Source organism: Typopeltis vanoorti, chromosome 18 (genome assembly GCF_054136105.1).
Source record: "Typopeltis vanoorti isolate ZY-2024b chromosome 18, IOZ_Tvanoo_1.0, whole genome shotgun sequence".
NCBI lineage: Eukaryota > Metazoa > Arthropoda > Arachnida > Uropygi > Thelyphonidae > Typopeltis > Typopeltis vanoorti.
The window spans coordinates 68,881,637-68,902,374 of NC_143566.1; the positions used below are offsets into that span (position 1 = coordinate 68,881,637).

The 20,738-nt window shown below is 34.8% G+C and overlaps 2 protein-coding genes across 8 annotated transcripts in view; one reads left to right on the forward strand and one right to left on the reverse strand.

Annotated features, from left to right (window-relative positions):
• Window positions 1–20,738, reverse strand: part of LOC150096750 (uncharacterized) — a 326,095-nt gene that overhangs the window by 50,030 nt on the left and 255,327 nt on the right. For all 7 annotated transcript variants that reach the window (XM_090408265.1, XM_090408260.1, XM_090408264.1 and 4 more), the window contains one exon: window positions 16,357–16,528. In XM_090408265.1, coding sequence (XP_090264391.1) covers window positions 16,357–16,528 — 172 coding nt within the window. The remainder of the gene's footprint in view (window positions 1–16,356; window positions 16,529–20,738) is intronic.
• The window catches only part of LOC150096751 (calcyphosin-like protein), a 58,717-nt gene continuing 51,099 nt past the window's right edge, over window positions 13,121–20,738 (forward strand). Inside the window, exon 1 of the mRNA XM_090408256.1 lies at window positions 13,121–13,217. The gene's annotated coding sequence lies outside the window, so the exon portion shown is untranslated. The remainder of the gene's footprint in view (window positions 13,218–20,738) is intronic.

Genomic DNA, 20,738 nt, shown 5'->3' on the forward strand with positions numbered 1-20,738 from the left:
TGGAAATGAGGAGACCAGACCTGCATACAGTAGTCCAAGTAAAGTCTTATCAAGACTTTTGTAAAGAGGCAAAATGACTTTCTTATCTTTATATGTCATGGTTTATTTCAGCACTGCAATTATCCTCTTAAGTTATATTTGCTATATTGGCCCTTCAACTACCTATCTACCAAAACTCCTAGATCCCTGTTCTTTAAATTAAAGATGCGAACATATTATATTCTTGGTTTAATCCTTTATCTTGGGCAACTTGTATATAGAGGCTAATGACTTCACATCAATTGCCTTGGTATCCTACAATGCAAAGCACATATCCTTAGGGACATGTATAATGCTATGCATTATAATGAGAAGGGTCACTACCCAGAAGACTTTCAACCTTTATTGAGGTCTCATCAGCGGTAGCCAGATCCAGAAGTGTTACCAAGGTTGAAGTAATGCAGAAGTCATATATATATATATATATTTTTTTTTTTTGGCTACTTATATATATATATATATATATATATAAGTAGCCAAAAGGTGTCACACCTTATTATTAAAAGATGTTGAAAGATTTTCCACTTGGTTATACCAGTGGCACACCCAGATTGGGGACCCAAGGGGTCCGGGTACCCCAAAGAAAAGGAAAAAACACTAGAAAATTTTCCAAAAATCTTTTCCTAATTAAAATTAATTTTTTTTTATTTATGCTGTGTCGTGTCTTCTATTTCTATTCTACTTAAATTAGCGATCACTACAGATGCTTAGTCATAGGTCGTATGCAATGCGTAGTGTGTATTCGCAAATTGTCTACTCAACTTGCCCCCCCACCAAGGTTAAATCCTGAGCGCTCGGCCCCCTCCAAGATTAAATCCTGAGTGTGCCACTGGGTTATACTATAAATTAAAGGATAAACCAAGAATATATTTTTTTGGCATCTTTAATTTATAATATAATATAACCAAGGAAAAACTTTCAATGATCAGTTTCTTCTAGCATAATCCCACTAATATCTGACATTGGATATCGCCAAAGTGAATAACTTTACATTTACTAATATTGAACTGACAACCATTTTCACATGCTGATTACCCTACACATCTTCAATATCAGCGAACAACTGTATGTCACCTGTCAAATCCTTGAATGTCACTGTGTAAAGATTTTGAACAACATTAGACCAAGAACTAATAGAATGCATCAAAAAATTAGGAGCAGATGGTAAAGATACCAGATTACTGATAAATCTATATTGGGAGCAAACTGCCTCAATAAAAATCTCAGGAGAATCCTCAAAGGAATTCCCAGTAAATAAAGGTGTCAGACAAGGCTGTGTTCTTTCTCCTATATTGTTTACCCTCTATACTGAAAATATCTTCCAGCAATTAGAAGAATTTAAAGGAGCCATCATCATGGGAGGCAGAAACATAAACAACTTAAGATATGCAGACGATACGATACTGCTGGCTGAAATAAAAAAAGATCTTCAAAACCTAAGGATAGAAATTGCTAGATCAGCCTTCATTAGCATTAAAAACATTGTGACCTCAAGGGAAATTCACACAAAAACAATAATTAGGCTGTCCAAATGCTATGTATGATCAACACTGCTATATGGAGCAGAAACCTAGACAATATCAAAATATTGTGAAAATAAACTAAAAGCCTTTGAAATGTGGATCCTGAGAAGATTCCTTAGAGTCCCATGGACTGCCAAAAAAAAAAACTAATTTAGAGATGATTGGAGAAGATAGGACTCTGTTGAAAATCATTAAGAAAAGGAAAACCACCTTGGTCACATATTAAGGCATGAATCCCTACTAAAACACTTCTAGAAAGAATGATACAAGGAAAAAGAAGAAGACAGAGAACAGATTGGATGAGAAATATTAAGGACTGAACCTTTTTGTTTTATGAAGAATGGAAAAGAGAAGAACAAAACTGTATATGGTGGAAGCTCATGGTAGTCAACCTCCTGGAAGGAAATGACATCTGACACAGACCAAGAGCGGATCCCTGTGGCACAATAAAATATTTTTCAATTTATGCAACAGTCTTCAAATGCTGTATCTTGTCAAAAGCCTTAACAAAGTACATAAGTATTATGGTGTAATCATTCCCGTGTCTAACTCAATGGTAATGTTCTATTCTTGAGAGACACTTGTGACATTAAATTAAGAATTATAAACACGTTAACACAAGAATTAACACAAGAATATTTTAATGTTTGGAAGCAAACTGCTTTAATAAAAATATCAAGAGAATCCTTGAAGGAATTCCCAGTAAAGAAAGGTGTCAGACAAGGCTGTGTTCTTTCTCCTATATTGTTTACAATATTTACAACTTATTTCAGGATAGAGACAAGCCACAACATTCTCTGGTCCAAGACTCGCCTTCTACACAGATGTCGCTATAAATTCGAATGCCTATTCAAAGAGAGTGCTGAGGCCTTACTTCAACGCCCTAACTTGAATCAAAATGACTGTGTATCCTTGTCAAAAATATGGGAAAGTTTAATCCGGATAACACACTAAAACAATTTTTTTTTTTTAATTGAGACCTTTAATTCTTACATTAGTCTCATGTTATCTTTAATTGAATTTATAAATTAAGATTGTTATATGAAATTGTGAATTAATACCTATAATTTATTCACACTAATGAAATTTTTCCTCTCTTTAATGCTTAGCAGTGTAACATCACGCATCTTTCTACTTTTGAATGATCAATTGTTTGTATTCCACCTTGTTAAAACTGTTCCTATCAAGCCACTGAAGATAGTCTGCTAGTTTCAGACTGAAATATTGGGCAAACATTAAAATGAGCAAGTTGCTTACCCATGTTGCTCATTGCCAAGTATAGATTCCCTGTCAAACCATTTCTCTATGCAAGTGTTAACCTTTCCAAAATCTTCACCGCCACTCCAGAGATACTGATAAGTTGATAGTTAGACACATCAGATATTCATCATCATTATAACTGGTATTCTGCTATGTCTATGGACGATTTGGAAAATTGCTGCTGATTGCAAATAGCATCTCTTCCATCTTGATCAGTGGAAATGGAGAAGGAACGCTAGTTTGAGTTGTAAATATTGAGATTCCCAAGGAAGGCTAACTCACTGTTTTGGTATTTAGATTACAGAAAAGCAAGACAAATAATGAAGACAACCAGATCAGACTCTGGAAAGCAATAACAAATAAATACATCCAAATAGGGCAAATTTTGAAAGGTTAAAAAAAAAAAAAAATAAGATATACCTATTCTTAAAATTCAGCCAAACTTCAAATGTATGCCAAATGATTTTTGACAAAAGTCATTAATGAATGCCATCAGAGGCATTCATTGTTTAGTTATATGAGTTCATTTATTTATGAATTAGCCAATCCGTATAGAGATAGCAGGGTTTTTCGTTGCACATACAAATTGGCCAAGTGAACGTGCAATTTACAGACAAAAATACTATTAGTGGTGGGCATTAGATAGATGGTGTTGTGTGTAGGTGATTGTGGTAGTGTTACATGTAGTATGTGGATTTAAGTAGTGGAAAGTTATATGCAGTAGAGTAGAATGTCCTCTCTCTCACTCACTTTCTTTCTCAATGAGTCCTTAGAGATGTCATGTGATAGTAATTTATACTTTGCTTCTTCCCCCTCCCCACACCATAGTTTTTAAAGCCAAGACACTGCAGATTTACTTATTTTGAATCTTTTCTTTGAATTGTATCTTTAATTTCATGCATCTACTAGTTTTTTTTTATGCTTTCTTTGAATTTGAATCTGTTGACAATTTGTCATTTAATCTATGATTTTTGTTTTCACACTGTTTTATTGCATATTCTCTCAGTAGCATTCATGTATTTGAAATTATATGCAGACTCTTATATCTTGGAGTTGTTTGAATATACATTTTTTCACAGATTAATGTTGATATGCTAGAACATGGGTGCCCCCCCCCCTTCCTTCTCACATGCAGTGTTGATGATGGCCTTTGCTGGCATACTCAACACACTATTATCGATATTCAACTTCAAAAGCTGTTTTTACTTCATTTTGAGGATACAACAGTGGAACCTGTGCATTTTTTCATATCTGCCATTCTCTGTCAGAGAATGCTAAACTTTATATCTCCAACTTTTCAGTCTATTTTGATTCAGAATTTGCCCTATTCAGTGCATTAATTTGTTATTGCTTCATTAAATCATTAGTCTTCCTTGAGAATCTCAATATTTACAACTCAAGCTGGCATTCCTTCTCCATTTCCACTGATCAAGATGGAAGAGATGCTATTTGCAATCAGCAGCAATTTTCCAAATTGTCCATAGACATAGCAGAATACCAGTTATAATGTCCGTGCAGTTAGCCTAGTGGCTATGCACTTCACAACCATATGCCTGGGGAAGGAGTGTCCTAGGTTAGATTCTTGTCGACGACACGAGCTTAAGGATCTTCCTCAGCCATAGCCAAGTTAGCCGGTTTTGGGCATGGACAGCAGGGTTTTTCATCCCACAAGCAGGCAAACCAGTCCAGTGAACACACACGGATTACAGTCAGGAATACTGACCTAGCCATAGGTCTGATTCGTCAGCTATGCCAGTTCTGGAGCCCAGATAAAATTTGAGGGGAATAAGATGGTGCCGTACCTCCCCATAAAGGGGACTCATGGCCGTGTATCATCATACAATTATTATTATTATTACCACTTATAATGATGATGAATATCTGATGTGTCTAACTATCGACTTATATCTCTGGAGTGGTGGTAAAGATTTTGGCAAGGTTAAAGCTTGCATAGAGAAATGGGTTGACAGGGAATCTATACTTTGCAATGAGCAACATGGGTTTACAAAGAGAAGGTTATGTTTAAGCAACTTGTTCACATTTTTTAACAACATTACCATTGAATTAGACAGGGGAATGGTTACGACATAATACTTATGGATTTTGTTAAGGCTTTTGATAGCATTAAAGATTGTTCCATAAATTGGAAAATATGGGATTGAATTATAAAATATTAGCATGGGATGAAGGTGACTGTGATGTACCACAGGGATCAGTTCTTGGTCTATCGTTATTCGAAATCTTTACATCATTGACATTAAAGGATTTGACAGGTGACATACAGTTGTTTGCTGATGATGCAAAGATAGGCAGGGTAATCAGGAATGTGACTGACATGCAGTAGTTTCAGAATGATTTGAAGAGGCTGGAATTGTCAGCATGTGAAAAATGGCTGCTGTCAGTTCAGTATTAGTAAATGTCAAGTTATTCACTTTGGCATAATGAGATATCCAATGTCTTATATTAGTGGGATTATACCAGAAGAAACTGATTAGGCTAGGAATCTTGAAGTTTTGGTAGATAGGAAGTTGAAGTCCAAGGGCCATATTTGCAGTCTTTGCTATATGGCCCTTGGACGTCAACTTCCTATCTACCAAAACTCCCAGATACAACTCAGAGGATAATTGCAATGCTGAAACCAAACTTGACATGTAAAGATAAGGAAGTCATTTTGCCTCTTTAGAAAAGCTTTGATAAGACCTTACTTAGACAGATGTGTGCAGGTCTGGTCTCCTCTTCTCCATGGTGATTCTGATATAGTGGAGAGAGAGAGAAAGAGAGACAATGTGTGTGTTAAAGATAATATTCGGATCATGGAAAAGACAGAGATTGAGAATTTGTGGACTGCAGACGCTAGCAAACAGACAAAAGAGGAGTGATAGGATTGAGACTTACAAACTTCTGAAAGATCATATAGGATCCCAGTAGATGAAATTTTTTTCATTTTATGGAGGGTGGGGAAAAGGGCATCCATGGACATTGAGAATGAAAGCAGTCAAGAAGGGAAAGAGCTGGATTTTTTCTCTCAGAGCAGTTTGTGATCGGAATGGATTGCCTTTAGAGGTTGAGTCCATGTAGTTTGAATGGATTCAAGAAAAGGTAAGACACAGCTGATTCTTTGAACTGGATTACCAGCTTCCCTTCTGGTCATTTGTGTACCTAGGGTTCTGTACTTTGCCCAAATCCTTCTGCTATTTTTAAATGACCTTCTCTCACCAACCTCAAATCTCGTCCATAGTTTTGCTGATGATAATTTGACAAACCCTACCAATGCTCCCAAACTAACTACAAAATCTTTCACAATCAGTGCCTTAAATACTGATCTCTTAAACATTTTTAGTGGAGTGAGAACAACCTTATTAACTTTAATACTATTAAACAGAATTGTGTCTTATTTCATGCAAGGAAAGTCATTTCAACTTTTCTTTTGGGAGATTAACGCCTCTAATATATCGTTGTAAGTATATCACTTCCATAGCCTAGTCTTCAAAAAATCTTTTTTTTTTTTTTTTTTTTTTTTTTTTTTTTTTTTTTTTTTAAGAAGCTGTTTTTTGTGCAGCTTCTAACCGTATAAATCAACCCTACCTTAGAACATTGGTCTCACATTTAGGGTGGTTTGTGCAAGAAAGTCTTCCTTAAAAATATTTGAATCTATCCAGAAGAAGGCACTCCACAATTATTAACAATCAAATAATAATAATATCAACATGATATTAAGAATCATAACGAATCTAGTCTGCGTTCACTTTAAAATTATGTAGTAAATAAGTATGCTATTTTACCGGCCAACAGTGTGGTTTGAACTGGGAAACACTGTACTAGATTACACTTGGATATTGTTTTAATGTTTTGACAGTATTCAGAATTTTATTAATTTTGTAAGAATGCTGAACTTGAAAATGATTCGTTTCTTAGTGGAATATATAAATAATTTCGACTTTTATCGAGGCTCTATTTCACTCACTGACATATTCCTGTGTGTAGATGTACATGGAATGTCTTCCATGGGTACTATAAGACTCTCCTTGCACAATCTGTTACGATTATTCACATATGGTCTGGAACACTGTATTATGTTGGTTTATCAGTCTATTCTTTTTTATGGTAGGCGCTTTGTAATTCTTCATTTCGTGCAGTTCATTTGGAATGTCAAAAGCAGTTGTTTATCTGGTCTTTCATTTCAAATTATTGCATCCTATCCTAAAGCTGCAGAACCTTTTTCAACAGTAAAATGAAGTACGGGATGCTCATTTCAATATTTTAAAATATTAGCCCAGTTTTTTTTTTCCTGGCATCTCAAGAATTACGTAACATAAAAATAAAGAAATTACGAATTATTTATTGGGTAAATTTGTATTTTTACTGATCGATAATCGTTTATATTTCGTTATTTAAGTGAAAACTACGATGTGAACTTATGTTTTCTAACCTTTTCGCTCATTATACTTTCATTTAGCACGCATATACTGAAATACCTAATGGGAAATAGAGGCAAATAACTATTTTGCAACCGCGACTTCCTTTCCTTTCATTTTAAACAGATTTTTTGCGAGTTTATTGATTAATGCGACAAATACATCGGTTATATAAGTTTTTCCTTCCGCTCGGCACTAAATCAATACGTTCTGGATTCCTCGTTGTACGTGTCCATTTTATACTCTTGCACGCTAATGTATCTTTTATCTTGAACGCAATTTGTTTCATGGTCACAGAGTAAAGTAACAGTTTTCGCTAAACAATCAATACATTTTTAGTAGAGGAGCTGTTAGTGTAGTGTCACACCATGAATTCCGTAATTTGATGCTAAATTTATGGCGATCCATAACTTGAGAAAATAGTTCTTACAATCCATTAAATAAATTTTGCGATGCGATGAATTTTGAGCTGCCTCACTGCAAGCGGGTCAGTGTTTTTATACAGCCTACGACTCCATGGAGATGTTAGTAACAATAACAAATACGGATGTTTAATCTGAAAGCGTTAATCCCTCTTTCGTGTAAAAAATCTTGAGGAAAATTGCTGAAAGAAAGAATACTTTTGTTTTCTTTTTTTTTTTTTTAACTCCGTCCCAATTGAATTCTTCTTCGCAATTGGTCATCACTTGTAATGGGGAAATTTAATTTGTGCTGGCGATCCTCCAGTGTCATACATAAAGATCTTATTTATGTTTATTTTAAGAATTTGTTGTTTTAAGAACGAATTTGCACAAACTGAAAAAAAAAAATGCGTTAGAGTTCATTTTGTGTTAAATAAGAGTGATTATACGCTTCGTGAGCTATTGTAAGTTGGCGAGCCTCGTTTTTTATTTATTATTATTATTATTATTATTATTATTATATGGGAATCTCCATGGAACCTGTAGACCGACCCATCGCATGAAGCCCACTAACATTCCATTATTTGCACGATACTTGTCATATTTTGCTTTGAACTCATTCACCGACAAAGCACTTACAACTGACTCTGGCAACCCATTCCAATCAGTCACCATTCTCCAATGAAAAAAATCGTGTCCTCACGCCCTTGCTAACTACACTCTTACTTAATTTCTATGGGTGACTTCTAGTTTAACACATTAGTCATGTACTGAAACATTTCCTCTATATCATCCTATAAAACCCCTAAGCAACTTATATGCCTAATATATCCCCTCCCCTTCTCCACCTGGTTAACAAAGTATTTAATGTTTCTGCGTTCCAACCAGCAGGTTGCGGGTTTGAATCCTGCTGTGGGCATGGATATTTGTGATTGTCTTTAAGTGAAAAATGAATTTCATTCCCTGATGTATCATGCCCGTATTGGAGTTCTCAAATAGCTTGAAAAAGTTCCGCGTTTGGTCTAGAGGAGGATTTCCATACCATGTAAAAATACATAAAAACTAATAAGAATGAAAAAAAAAAGTACTAGGTTTACAAAACCTTTCGAGGGTGGGGAAGTCACATACAAAAATAATATGGCTCATCTCAGAGATTTGCCACCATCTTGGTCACTCACCTCTAGATCCGATCCACATCTGACACCATCTGAGCAAAATAGTCCAGCTGGTACTACATCAACGCCTTATATAAAAAAAAAAAAATAATAATAATAAAACGTATAATAACCTCTTTATTTCTTCTTGTCAGTGTGTTCTTCTGTACTACGAGTTTTTTTAGTCACGTTTTCAATATTACCTCTGAATTAACACATAATCGACTACACCCCTAAATTCCTAACCTCATTACTTTCTTGCAGCCTAGTTACACAGATGGTAATATTTTCATCCCGAAATGCATAACCTTACGCTTGGCTACGTTATACTGACAACCATTCTTCTTTGCCCATACTGTCAGTTTATATAAATCGTCCTGCATGATCTCGGCATCAACCTTATTCACTATTGCTCTACCCAGTTTTACATCATAACTGAGTATTTCTTCCCAGATCATTCTCTCTCTCGCTCTCTCTCTATTTATCTGTTATTACGCTTGCCAAAAATGTATGCTATAATGTTGCAAAAACACGTTAGCAGGTCTCTCCGCAAAATCACTAGCCTCGCGCCTAGCATACCTGATTATCATCTATAACTGAATGGTAAACAACAGCAAAATTTTACTTATAGTTAAAATGAAAATTATTAATTTAATTATGTATTAAATTTATTAATTAATTATTAAATTGCTAATTCTAATAAAAAATATCCATTTAATAAGTTGTTTCAGGATTGTATTTACAAGCTAAACGATTTCAAAAGTTTAAAAAAATCTGCGAATTGAAATATTATCTCAAAACTACTAAAATATCTAAAATATTGTTATTGTGGGCGAGAGATATCTGATTTTTAATTCCTACAAAAAAAAAAAAAAAAAAAAAAAAAAAACGAGTATCGAATTAGAGAAAGAGAGAGAGAGAGCGTTCAAAACAATAATTTTTTTTCGTATGCCTCTCAGTATAAAAGCAGTGTTTATTAATATTGGTAGGAAAATGTGAGCTATGAGGTGGCGCTACTGGTACACACAAAATGCAGTTTTTTCTCAAAAATTAACCCAACGCTCGCAATTAAAATATTTCCTCATCATTTAAAATGGGCTGATTATCTGTAATTAGAGCCTTGCAATAATTATTTAATGGACAACTGCAGTGGTTTTATAAAGTTGCACACACATTTTAGTATGCTAATTTTCATTTAAGCTGAATTTTTATATCAAACTTTTTTTTGCACAAATCTTTGAATCACATTCCAGTAAGTTCCAACTTTTTTTTTAATGGAAGAATAGCTTTAACAAAATTCCGTTACTATGTGATGAAAAAAGCCCTTTAACTTGTCATAATATATGATGTTATGCCATAAAAGTTACCTTGAAGTGTCCAGCATGGGAACGCCACCAGCTTATCTGAACTGCTGTGCTGCTACTTAACAGCTTGCGTGCGAAACACACCTATTCAACTCGGACTTTTTTCGCATTTTTTTTTTTTTTTTTTTACTTTTACGTACATTGGAAATAGATTTTTCATTCGAGCGTGTGTGCGTGGGAAAAGAGGAACATAATGGGTGGTGTGGGGAGAGAAATACGTACTGCGTTTCTGTATTTGTAATAGCTTGGCAGTCAGTTCAGTTTCTGGGTGGTCCAAAAGTGTGCACTGGAAAGAGCTCCCACCCACACCCATAGCTCAAAACAATGGCGCTCAATCTTGTACCTGATTCATTAGTCATTTATTACCTTCATTTTCAACTGTATAAAAGAATGCTATAAAATACCTTGAAATAGTTCTCATTTTCAGATTAGCTGAAAAGTAAGAATTCCTCCTTACTACCTCAAGTTGCATTCGTAAATTATAAAGACATAAAGGTTTTAATTCACACGTTTTCCTCTTCCCCGATCCCATCAAAAATAACTGATATGTATACAGTTATCAATACTCTCATTTCTTATATTGCGATAATGACATATTTCAAATTATCAATGGGTATGGAAGGAGCGTTTGAGTTGATATCCCTGGATATATTAAGCCCACCACTTCAAAATAATGCTTAAAGCACCTCTACTTTTAAAAGGAGTTCAATATTGAACTCCTTTTAAAAGGAGTTCAATACCGAGACAAGTCACGTCCGTAGGTTTTACCATTTGAAAAACTCGATAATTTTTTAAAAAATTTGACAAGTAAACCTTGTTTGCTTAATTGGTATAAAATAATGGATTTTTTTTTGCTATCCTTTATAACAATTATTTAAATTTCAAACATACTGTTTTAGATTGTAATGGATAAGAGAAATTTGCAAATTTTGAAGGGGTGTCAAAATTCTCTTTTGGTTGAAAGATCTCCACACGTGATACATATTAACTTGAACCCACTACGCTTGGACATCTTATGCCGACCACCATTCCTATAATTCGCCTTAAAATGACACAGAATGTGTTTTGACTGTACATTATCTTGACTTGATATATTATACTAGGGGGGATCCCCCCTGGCTCCCCCTCCCCCCGAGTTCCGGGCTGGTAAGACAAAAAACGTGACATAAAAACATTTCAAATTTCGGCTTATCTTTATATATATATATAGGGTAGATTATGCTCTACAGTGTGTAATAACATTGGACGGGGGTGGAAATGGATGCAATTGCATTATTAGACTGCAACTGAAATCTCTCTATCCTAGGATGTATTTATTCGCTACCTTCATTAGGGCGTGGGGAAAAAAAATATTTTTGCTCATTTAATAATCAGTATAACAATTGCTTAAATGCTAATTAATGCAATGAATAAAAGCAGTTTATTCATTACGTAACAACTATACAATTAAAATAAAAATAATGGCAACAGATGGTTGACTTACTGTCTATCAAATGAGCTGGTAATCATCTTGCAAATGTACAAGATGATTACCAGCCTCTCTGTATACAACATCGCACGTCTTCTTAGCAAACGTTCTCCATAGCTCAACAAAGAAAAGAAATAATAATTTCATTTTAATCTTTCATTTGGTAAAACGTCTAGCAAATCGACAGTAAGATGTGAATGAATCTCCATTTGTTTCAGATGGGTGGCTCGCATCGCCAAATGTAGTTTTTCTGAACTGATCTTTGACTTCCACACCGTCTGTTCCGATCATTAGAGATGATAACGACCATTGCCGCACTGTCATTACGATATTTTTCACGTTTCTCAATTTTCAAGGTTTCTGAACACAGAAACAATGGTTTTTACGTTTCGCTGGACGCTAAATCGTTTGTGTTGTTTGGGTTTTTTTCACTTGGTTGGGCATCTCTTTAGATATCATAATAGTTGTAATTCGTCTTACTTTCCGAAGTTTTGATTCGGGTTAATCGGTATTTTTTTTTCCCTTGATATCTTGTTTGTTCTCGAAACCTTAAGGTACATATTTGTATAATTGGAAACACGTGTCGCTGTGCGTTTATAGATCACATTTGCGTTGTTGTCGATAAACCCATAGTATACTGTTGCGTGTAATTCTTTGTGTTGTTTTATCGTTTGGGGAATTTTCTTTGTAAATAACTGTTTCTATTTCCAAGCATCCCCGTGTGACAATTGATTTTCTAGTCACGTCTTTCCCATTCAGTTTCTGACAGAGAAATTGTTGTATTACATGTTAATGACAATGGTTTAGCAGTTTTGCTCTCTCTCATGTTTTTCGATCGAGATAATTGTCACAATGCTGATTCTACATAAATTCAGTACTTCAGAAAAAAATATAGTTTCATATTCATCTTTCTTCTGCTCGAAGTTGCTATACTGTTAACGTTTTTTTTTCCCCTCCTTATTATTATTTTATTTTGCTTTGAATATCACAGAGTAAGTATTTAAGATAAAGAGGAGAAAGTTCTACGAACGACTTAAGTGAAATGCTACTTCGAAGAACAACAGTGCATTTACCCGTGCCGAGAATTTCTAATTGAAATATCCTTGGTGAGAGCAAACGCCTAGCAAGAGAATTGGTGCAATGAAACGTATAGTGTGGTATTTATTAAGGCTGCGTGGTTATCGAATAAGCGCCTCCTGGTCCTGGTGTGTCACCGGCATTCTGAAACGATCGGTACGCGTTTCTGTTTACCTCCCATCACCATAGAAACGGGAAAAGACCCAGCAGCTGCATTGTCCGCGTGTGTATGTGTATGAAATGCATGCATATATAGCGAAACTGGCCAAAACTACCAGTGCTTTCCCGTAGAACGAATGCCGAACTAATTGCGACATAGTACTCTTACTTCAGCGACATGACATGATCTGCATCTCCTACCTGAGTACACAAGGAGCTTCGTGTTTGCAAATTCTCTGAATAAACGTCACGTGTTTGGTGTCGAAGTTGCTGTTGGTAAAGACATCTTTTAAAAGAGTGTTCCACAGGTACGCCTGCTGGAATAGGTTCAAGTATTCGCCGGGAAAACTATTTCAGGTAAGATTATTCTTTCTGCCTTGGAGAGATGGGAAGAAAGCCGCGTTTAGCAGAATAGTCTCTGGGGTATACGTGTCATATCGTAACAGACAGTCGTTATTCATAGCCGTCTCGCTCTTCGAGATAATTGACCTCTCGAAGGTTACCGGAAGAATAAGCGAGCTGGAACATAACCTTAAAATAGTTCGGAGAGTGTCTGAATATGTGAAAAATGTTAGCAGTTAGAAAGAAATATTGAAATGTAACAACCATTACTGGAGAAATCTTTTAAGAACCATCTGTTATGTTCTGTATTGTTTGTTCTGGCTATCTAGTTCTGATTTTTTTTATTTTTTCTCATTTCAGTGCGAGAATTGGATCAACTTGTTAATGTAATTTTCTTCTATGCTAGAAACCAGCATTTTTTAATTTATATATATTTTTTAATTCATCCCAATGTCTTTTTTTTTTTTTTATCAAATTTTCCACCTTTTTTCCTCTCTTTATAAATGAGATTCGACTTTGAGTTTGTCCGCAAACAATGCAGGTGGTTGCAGTGAAACTTTAGTTCAAATGTGAAATTTATAAAATATTCCCTTAATGGAAGGACGAAGCATTTAATTTTTTTAAATTAGATTAGTTAATTTAGATTAATGAATTTCCTCTGTACAGTCTTCTTTGGGATCGTATGAAATGTATGAGGCCAGTTTATTTATGTTTGTTAATTGCAAGAGTCCTTCAGAGCCCGAATCCTTCCAAAGGACCCAAAACATGAAAATGTTCGTTGTATTTATTATTATGATTATGAACAATATTTTCGTGAAAAATATTTGCAATTTCGTTTCCATTTTATCTGAATAAATTTCAAAAGATGGAGAACAATGGCAGAAAACATCCACTCAGAATATATATATATATCCTGAGTGTTGTTACCAAGACCTATCATGATGTCCATGATTCAGTAAATCTGGCTTGATGAATTTTAAGACCGGCAGATAAAATGCCTGCTTGCTGTAGAAATAAAGTTTACTTTCATCAGTGGAATTTCGAACTATTATCGATGAAACTATGTGTAATGATACTTAGTGGCACCGAGTTATTAAAGAGTAAAAAATTTCTCATTTTGTTGTTAACAGTTCCCATAGTAACAATTCTCGCTTATCACTCGATATACAGTTCTCTTATTGTAAAATCAGACAGCAATTTTCTTTCGATATGGCCGATCCGTATTATCACAGAAGTATATGCGATATAAAAATAAGGAAATTTTCAATTTAAGATAACCAATATTCAATTTAAAATCGTTGAGGAAGGAATATATCTGATATTTTGCTTCAATTACGTCATAACACTGATAATTGCGTGCTTCTCTTACATTTTTTATGAATTTTAACAGTAATAAGATGAGATTAATTTTTTCAGTCATACATATATGCAGTTAAGGATATAGGTAGAGTATGGTTATATTCATGCTATGTAAGTCAGTTGCGTAAGATTATTGTAAATGCATTTGGAACAGTAGCAATATTTTTTCCTAAAAAATGGCTGAGTGAGAAGTGACGTAGGAGTTTATTGATTATTTAAAATTTATTATTATTATGACTATTATTTATTTATTTTTATTCATTAGGGGAGCGGTGGTCGAAAAAACCAAAAATATTACAATTGATACTGTCACCGATTAAAGAAACGTTAGTTTGTTATTAAAGTTTTGTGTATATTAAATATTCATCTACCGATAAATATAATTCAAAGAGTACAATTATTACAAATAAAGAAGCGTTTATGTTTTTTAATCAAATTCTAGTTGAGGAACTATCTAGCTTGGCCCTTCAACTTTTAGCGTCAATGGACTGGAGAGATCCGTTTTGAAAATGGGTCTGAAAATATATTTCCTGTAAGTTTTAATAAGATTTAAATGAGGATTTTATATGGTATAAGACACTAACTTCGACACACACACACACACACACACACACACACACACAGTCCTTTCAAAGGACCCTATTTTTATTATATTTAAGGACCCCTATATATTTATTTATTTCACTTCATTCAGATCTTGACTGTTAACCATTGTCGCAACCCAGACACTACTGCCTTATATAAAGAGAGTCACGAAATATTATTAGTGAATTCAGAGGTTGAAGAATATAAATAAATGGATTCACAAGATTAGGAGATGGGGAAAATCCTAAATAACAGCTTTTATAGTCGTTGATGATATGGATGATAAAAATACATGAATAACTTTTCTTAAATTTCCTTTCGTTTTGGAATGGATTGTTTAACATGCAAATTTTTGCTCTTGTCAGTTTATTTTTTGCATCTCCGTTTGAAACAAAGGTTATGCTAAGTAGGTATTGCAAATATCCCTCACTAATTTATGAACAAATCAGAAGCAAAATCATAAAACATCAAAAATGGTCCATTTTGCTTATTAAGATCTTAAAAATGTAAAACTGCGTAATTTGCTGATTCATTTCATATCCAGGACATCTTAGAAAACTGCTAACACTCCTGAACATTCATTTGAGAACCCACAGAAAGTTTTAAGTTAGAATGGTCAAAGAGGTCATGGTAGGAATTGATTAGCGCGTAATACGTAAACCTTACTGGAAATGAGAACGGAAACAAAATGCGGCATCAGCATCAATCGAAAATAATGAAAGGCTGCGAACGATGCTTTTCAGGTGTGTCATAGAAACAGAGAAAGAATGTCGAGGACTGATTGATTATGAGTTTCGTTGGGTGCTCACTTAAAAATGGTGTACAGATCCGTTAAGTTTCTCGATTGTTGCGGATGCCATCCAGTTTGGCTTCTACCACAAGCTGGAGGTCTGAAGACGTAGGAATGCCATTAGTTCGTATTTTCCGATCTACTAGCATTAATAAGATCTACTAGTATTGATCGAACGTCTTCATTACAGTAGTTTTTTTTTTTTTTTTTTTGTAGTATGTACAGAGATGTTTTGAAAGGATTAGATAACCCTCAGTTGTTCCCATTTGGTCAAAGAAATAATTCAACAACAAAACAAAAACTCAACAGGAACTAACCACATCCTTTAAAAAAAAAAAAAAAAAAAAAACGAACCCACATGTAATATTTTAGATATCTACCTGCCTTTTTTAATTATTTAAAAAGAGAAACTCTCATTACCTGTAGAGAAAAATGCGCAGCTTCCAAGAAGCATTCACAGAATACGTTAACATTCTTCTTCCCTATCATTTCTGTCCATATTTTGTGCAAATACCGTTTTGTATCCAATTTTCTTTGATGCTTTGTCTGGCTAGTTAAGCATGATGATGATGATGAAATTGGAACGTCGAAACTGAAATTTTAAGAGAGGAGATTACAATATTTAAGTAGAAGATCACTTTATGAATCAAAATCTGAGAGCTAATAAGGAATATTGAAATACTGTAGATTAACACTGTACATCAGAAATACCGCGCATTAAGAAGACTACTGCTTTGAAAAATGTGTGTTTATTTCACGTTTCCTAACCAATTTAGTTCGTTACAGTCGCTTTCCTGATATTGTTGTGCTATGACATCTGAATGAGAAAAAACAATGTTTGTTAGATTAAAAGTTACAAATTAATGATTCCAGCGTGTTCTTAGGCTAATTGGGTTAATGCTGTAACAAATGTATACATCGAGTAATTAATTAATGGAGTTGTTGGCCTGGATGACAGAGCAGGGATACATTAGGTGGGAGGTTAATTTAGAGAATACGTTAGGCGGATATTAATTTCATCGTCCGGTGTGATACTAGTGCTCCTCTTATAACAGGCCCAAAGTGTTCCGAATTTGGTCTCTACACCAGGGTATCTGAATTATGTAAAAAATAAAAATACAAAAACATACATTATAAAATACAATATAAAATCATTAAAGTATTAATGTAATATAGCTTGTAACCATCCGTGAGACATTAAAAAAAAAAAAATTCATTGAACAAACTTATCACCTCTTCTCCCAGAAATAATGTGATTAAGAATTCAATAAGTTTTGTGAGCGCAACAATAAGTGCAAAACAATCATAATATTATTGTTTTGCGATTGTACGATTGCAATTTACAATCGTACAATTTGAGAAATGAACTAAACATAAATACATGTCCAAAGTGACTTCTGCGGTGTAGCTTCATGGTAATAATGTGATAATCCGCACTCTGGTCACTTTGGTCTCCCACAATGCGAAGAGGAGGACAACTAGAGCAGAGTTCTTCAACCTTTTTACACCTGCGGACCGGGAAAATAGGAGAACTATTTCGCGGACCGACTGATGGCTAAGACAAAAACATAAACCAATGTAGATAGTATTTTATTTATTAAATCCAATGTTATGAAATTACAATTTTTAGCTAGTGCGATATCTGCTGCTGCTTAGAGGTTAGAAAATTTGATATACGTGGCTGGCTGGAGCGTTGTTTCTGAGAGACTTAGAACCTTATGAAAATTTTTGGCGGACCGCCAGGAAATTTCCGCGGACCACAGGTTGAAGAACAAGGGACTAGAGAATTTAGTGAGCTCAGTGATAGTAACGTTCAGCAAAGAATCCAACAAAGGCCTTCAAGGACGCATCAAAAGTCTGTTGGGGAAAGGCATAAACTCATCCTTGGCGATTGGGTTATCCCAAGTGGGAGTGATTGCTCACCCTATATTACTCTAGTCACATATAGGGATAGAAGGGAAGGAAGAGAAGAAACTTATTAGCATTAAATCTGAATACCTTCATAATGCATGATTTCCAAAACTACGCAAACAACGGTTGTTCCAGATGACAGCAAAAAAGGAAAACAAAGAGGACACAAGCTGTTTGAGTTTGGAGTGTAACGTTAGATAAGTTTAGAAGAGAGTGGGAGAATTACTGATGCTATGTTCAGATGAACATGCAAAATATCTACAGAAAATTCTTTCGGCAGCCAGAACGTCTGTGTGAGAGAGGAGTGAAACGGTGATAAAATCAGTGGTAATTAATTAAAATAATTGCTCTTTTCAAAGTTTCAAAAAATTTTAGGCACTCCTAGGAATAGTGAACTGGATGGAATACTTTGCAGTCAGAGAAGATTATTTATACATAAAAAGAAAGGACGAGAAAACGAACCTTATGATTACACAACATTAGTTACAATGTAGTAGCCAAAGATTCAACTAAAGAAAAAAAATCCAATTGCAAAATATAAATACCATATATGTTGTGCTATGCATACATCTGAATGAGAAAAAACAATGTTTGTTAGATTAAAAGTTACAAATTAATGATTTGTAACTTTTAATCTTAAGCCTGCTTAAGGCCTTTGCAAGAAACGGTATCAAATGTATACGCGTGTTTTTCTGAACAATTCGGTGGCACTTATCCAAAGGAGGGGGGGGGATAACATAGGCAAAGATCCTTTGTGGATTGGCTGTGGTGGAATCCTTATTAAAGTAATGTCCCTCATGTGTTCTTCCATACGCAATTCGACAGATTTGTCTGTCTGCCCAAAATAAGACAAACCAACAGATATCTGCACAGTCAGTCCCATCATTTCCCTCCTCATAAGCTCGGCTAATCATAATTTCCACCTTGGGACATAGAGCCCGTTCTCTTCTTAATGACCGAAATGAACTTCTTACAGAAATAAACCATCTGAAAACTTCTTTCGAAGTTAACGGATATTCCAAGAGAATCATTGAAAAATTCCTTCTTAATCCTCCTAGACATCACTCAGAAGAAACAAATAGATTCAAAGGCAATATATCTATTCCTTACATAAGTACTGTTTCACATAAATTAGCAAAAGTTCTAAGAAAATACAATATCAGAACCTTGTTCACTCCACTTCCAAAGATCCGTTTCTTAAGAAGCCACCCAAAACCTTGTCATCATCAACTCAAATACCTTGGTGTATATAAAATATTGTGTGATTGTGATATTCCTTATTTTGGGCAGACAGACAAATCTGTCGAATTGCGTATGGAAGAACACATGAGGGACATTACTTACAAGAGACAGCGAGCCAGTGTATTATTATCAAGTCATATCCTTTTCTCGGCTAATCATAATGATGAAAACCAAAGTCACAAAGTCTGCTGGGAAAAATCTACTAACATCTTCCGTTGCAGTGACGAACTAGAGAGAAAAATCGTGGAATCTAGAGAAATCATCTTCAATCCTGTTCATCTAAATAACAACTTGAGCTACAACCTCCCAGATAGTCATTCAGCTGTAATCATGTACTGGCGTTCACGTGATGCTGCAAGCACGCACTCTCCAACAATGCAACAAACGAAAGAACAGCTTCAAATACAACTACAACGTTTTCATGTAAACCATGTTTTGACTCGAAACATATTTTCATATTTCGAGTCATCAGAATTCAAGGAGAACCGGCCTACCAGTCCGGAACGCGGGGGGTTGGGCGTCAGGGGGGGCATAGTCTCCCTAGTATATATATATATATATTGCAAAAGCTAATTACAATTACGCTCATTTTTTTATCTTGGATCCTGTTGTCATGGTTGCTGGAAAACCAAGTCTTTGACAAGGGATGAAGTGAGTGGAGAAGAAATATTTCCACATAAGAATTACTCTAGTCCTGCGTTCAGTGATTTTTTATTTATTTAATTTTATTATCATTTTTATCAGAAGATTGACAACAACCAATGTAAGGCATAAAGTATAACTGTTATGAAGATCTTATTCAAATCGGAGGGCTATTAGTGAGGATTAAATCACAGTTTTTTGAGAATGGTTATAATTTATTTGCCAATCTCTTACATATGAACATTTTAGGGAAATCGTTGGAATCTGCAGTGTTTGACGTCTCTACCTGTTGGACTAACGAGAACTGGAAAAAGGAAGCAGTTAGAGTTTATAAACGCTAAAATCTTCGAAGATAGCCCCAGTGTTATGAATGATGATCGGAGGAAGACAAAAACCCTCTTAGAGAAGAAACGGGCCAATGAGTACTTTTGGAGGAGTGGCGACGGAGAAAACTGATAGCTAAGTACCTGTTAGACAGTGAGTTCTGTTTTGAAGAACGAAATGGACATTTTATATACTCTATGTTTGAATTTAGAAAATTTGTCAAGCACATTCAAAATATTTTATGCTTCCGGGATTTGTTTTCTGCACGTAATCTGTTTCCATTTGTTTGAGTTTATTTGATGTAAGCTGAAATTGAGAGGGAAATAGAATATACAGTCACAGGAAATGAAAAATACAAACACCCTGAATATGTCATACATACGAAGAAAATTCACCCAGCTCCTCAATATGTTGTGGATCCTTCTTCCACTAGTGGACTTTCTCCATACGCACAAGCGGAAGGGATAGCGAGATTCAATAGCTCAGGAATCGGACGACATTTATTTTTGGGCCAAGAGCTCCAAATATAAGCCTTGAACTCGCGACCCGTACGTACGCGAAATTTCGGTGAACTCGTTTCATACGTATTTTATGAAATTTTATTAACATAGAAAAACAAGTAACGTTGTTAAGAATAAATGACAATTTATTTTGTTTTATGTAATATAACCTTTTCTTAAACT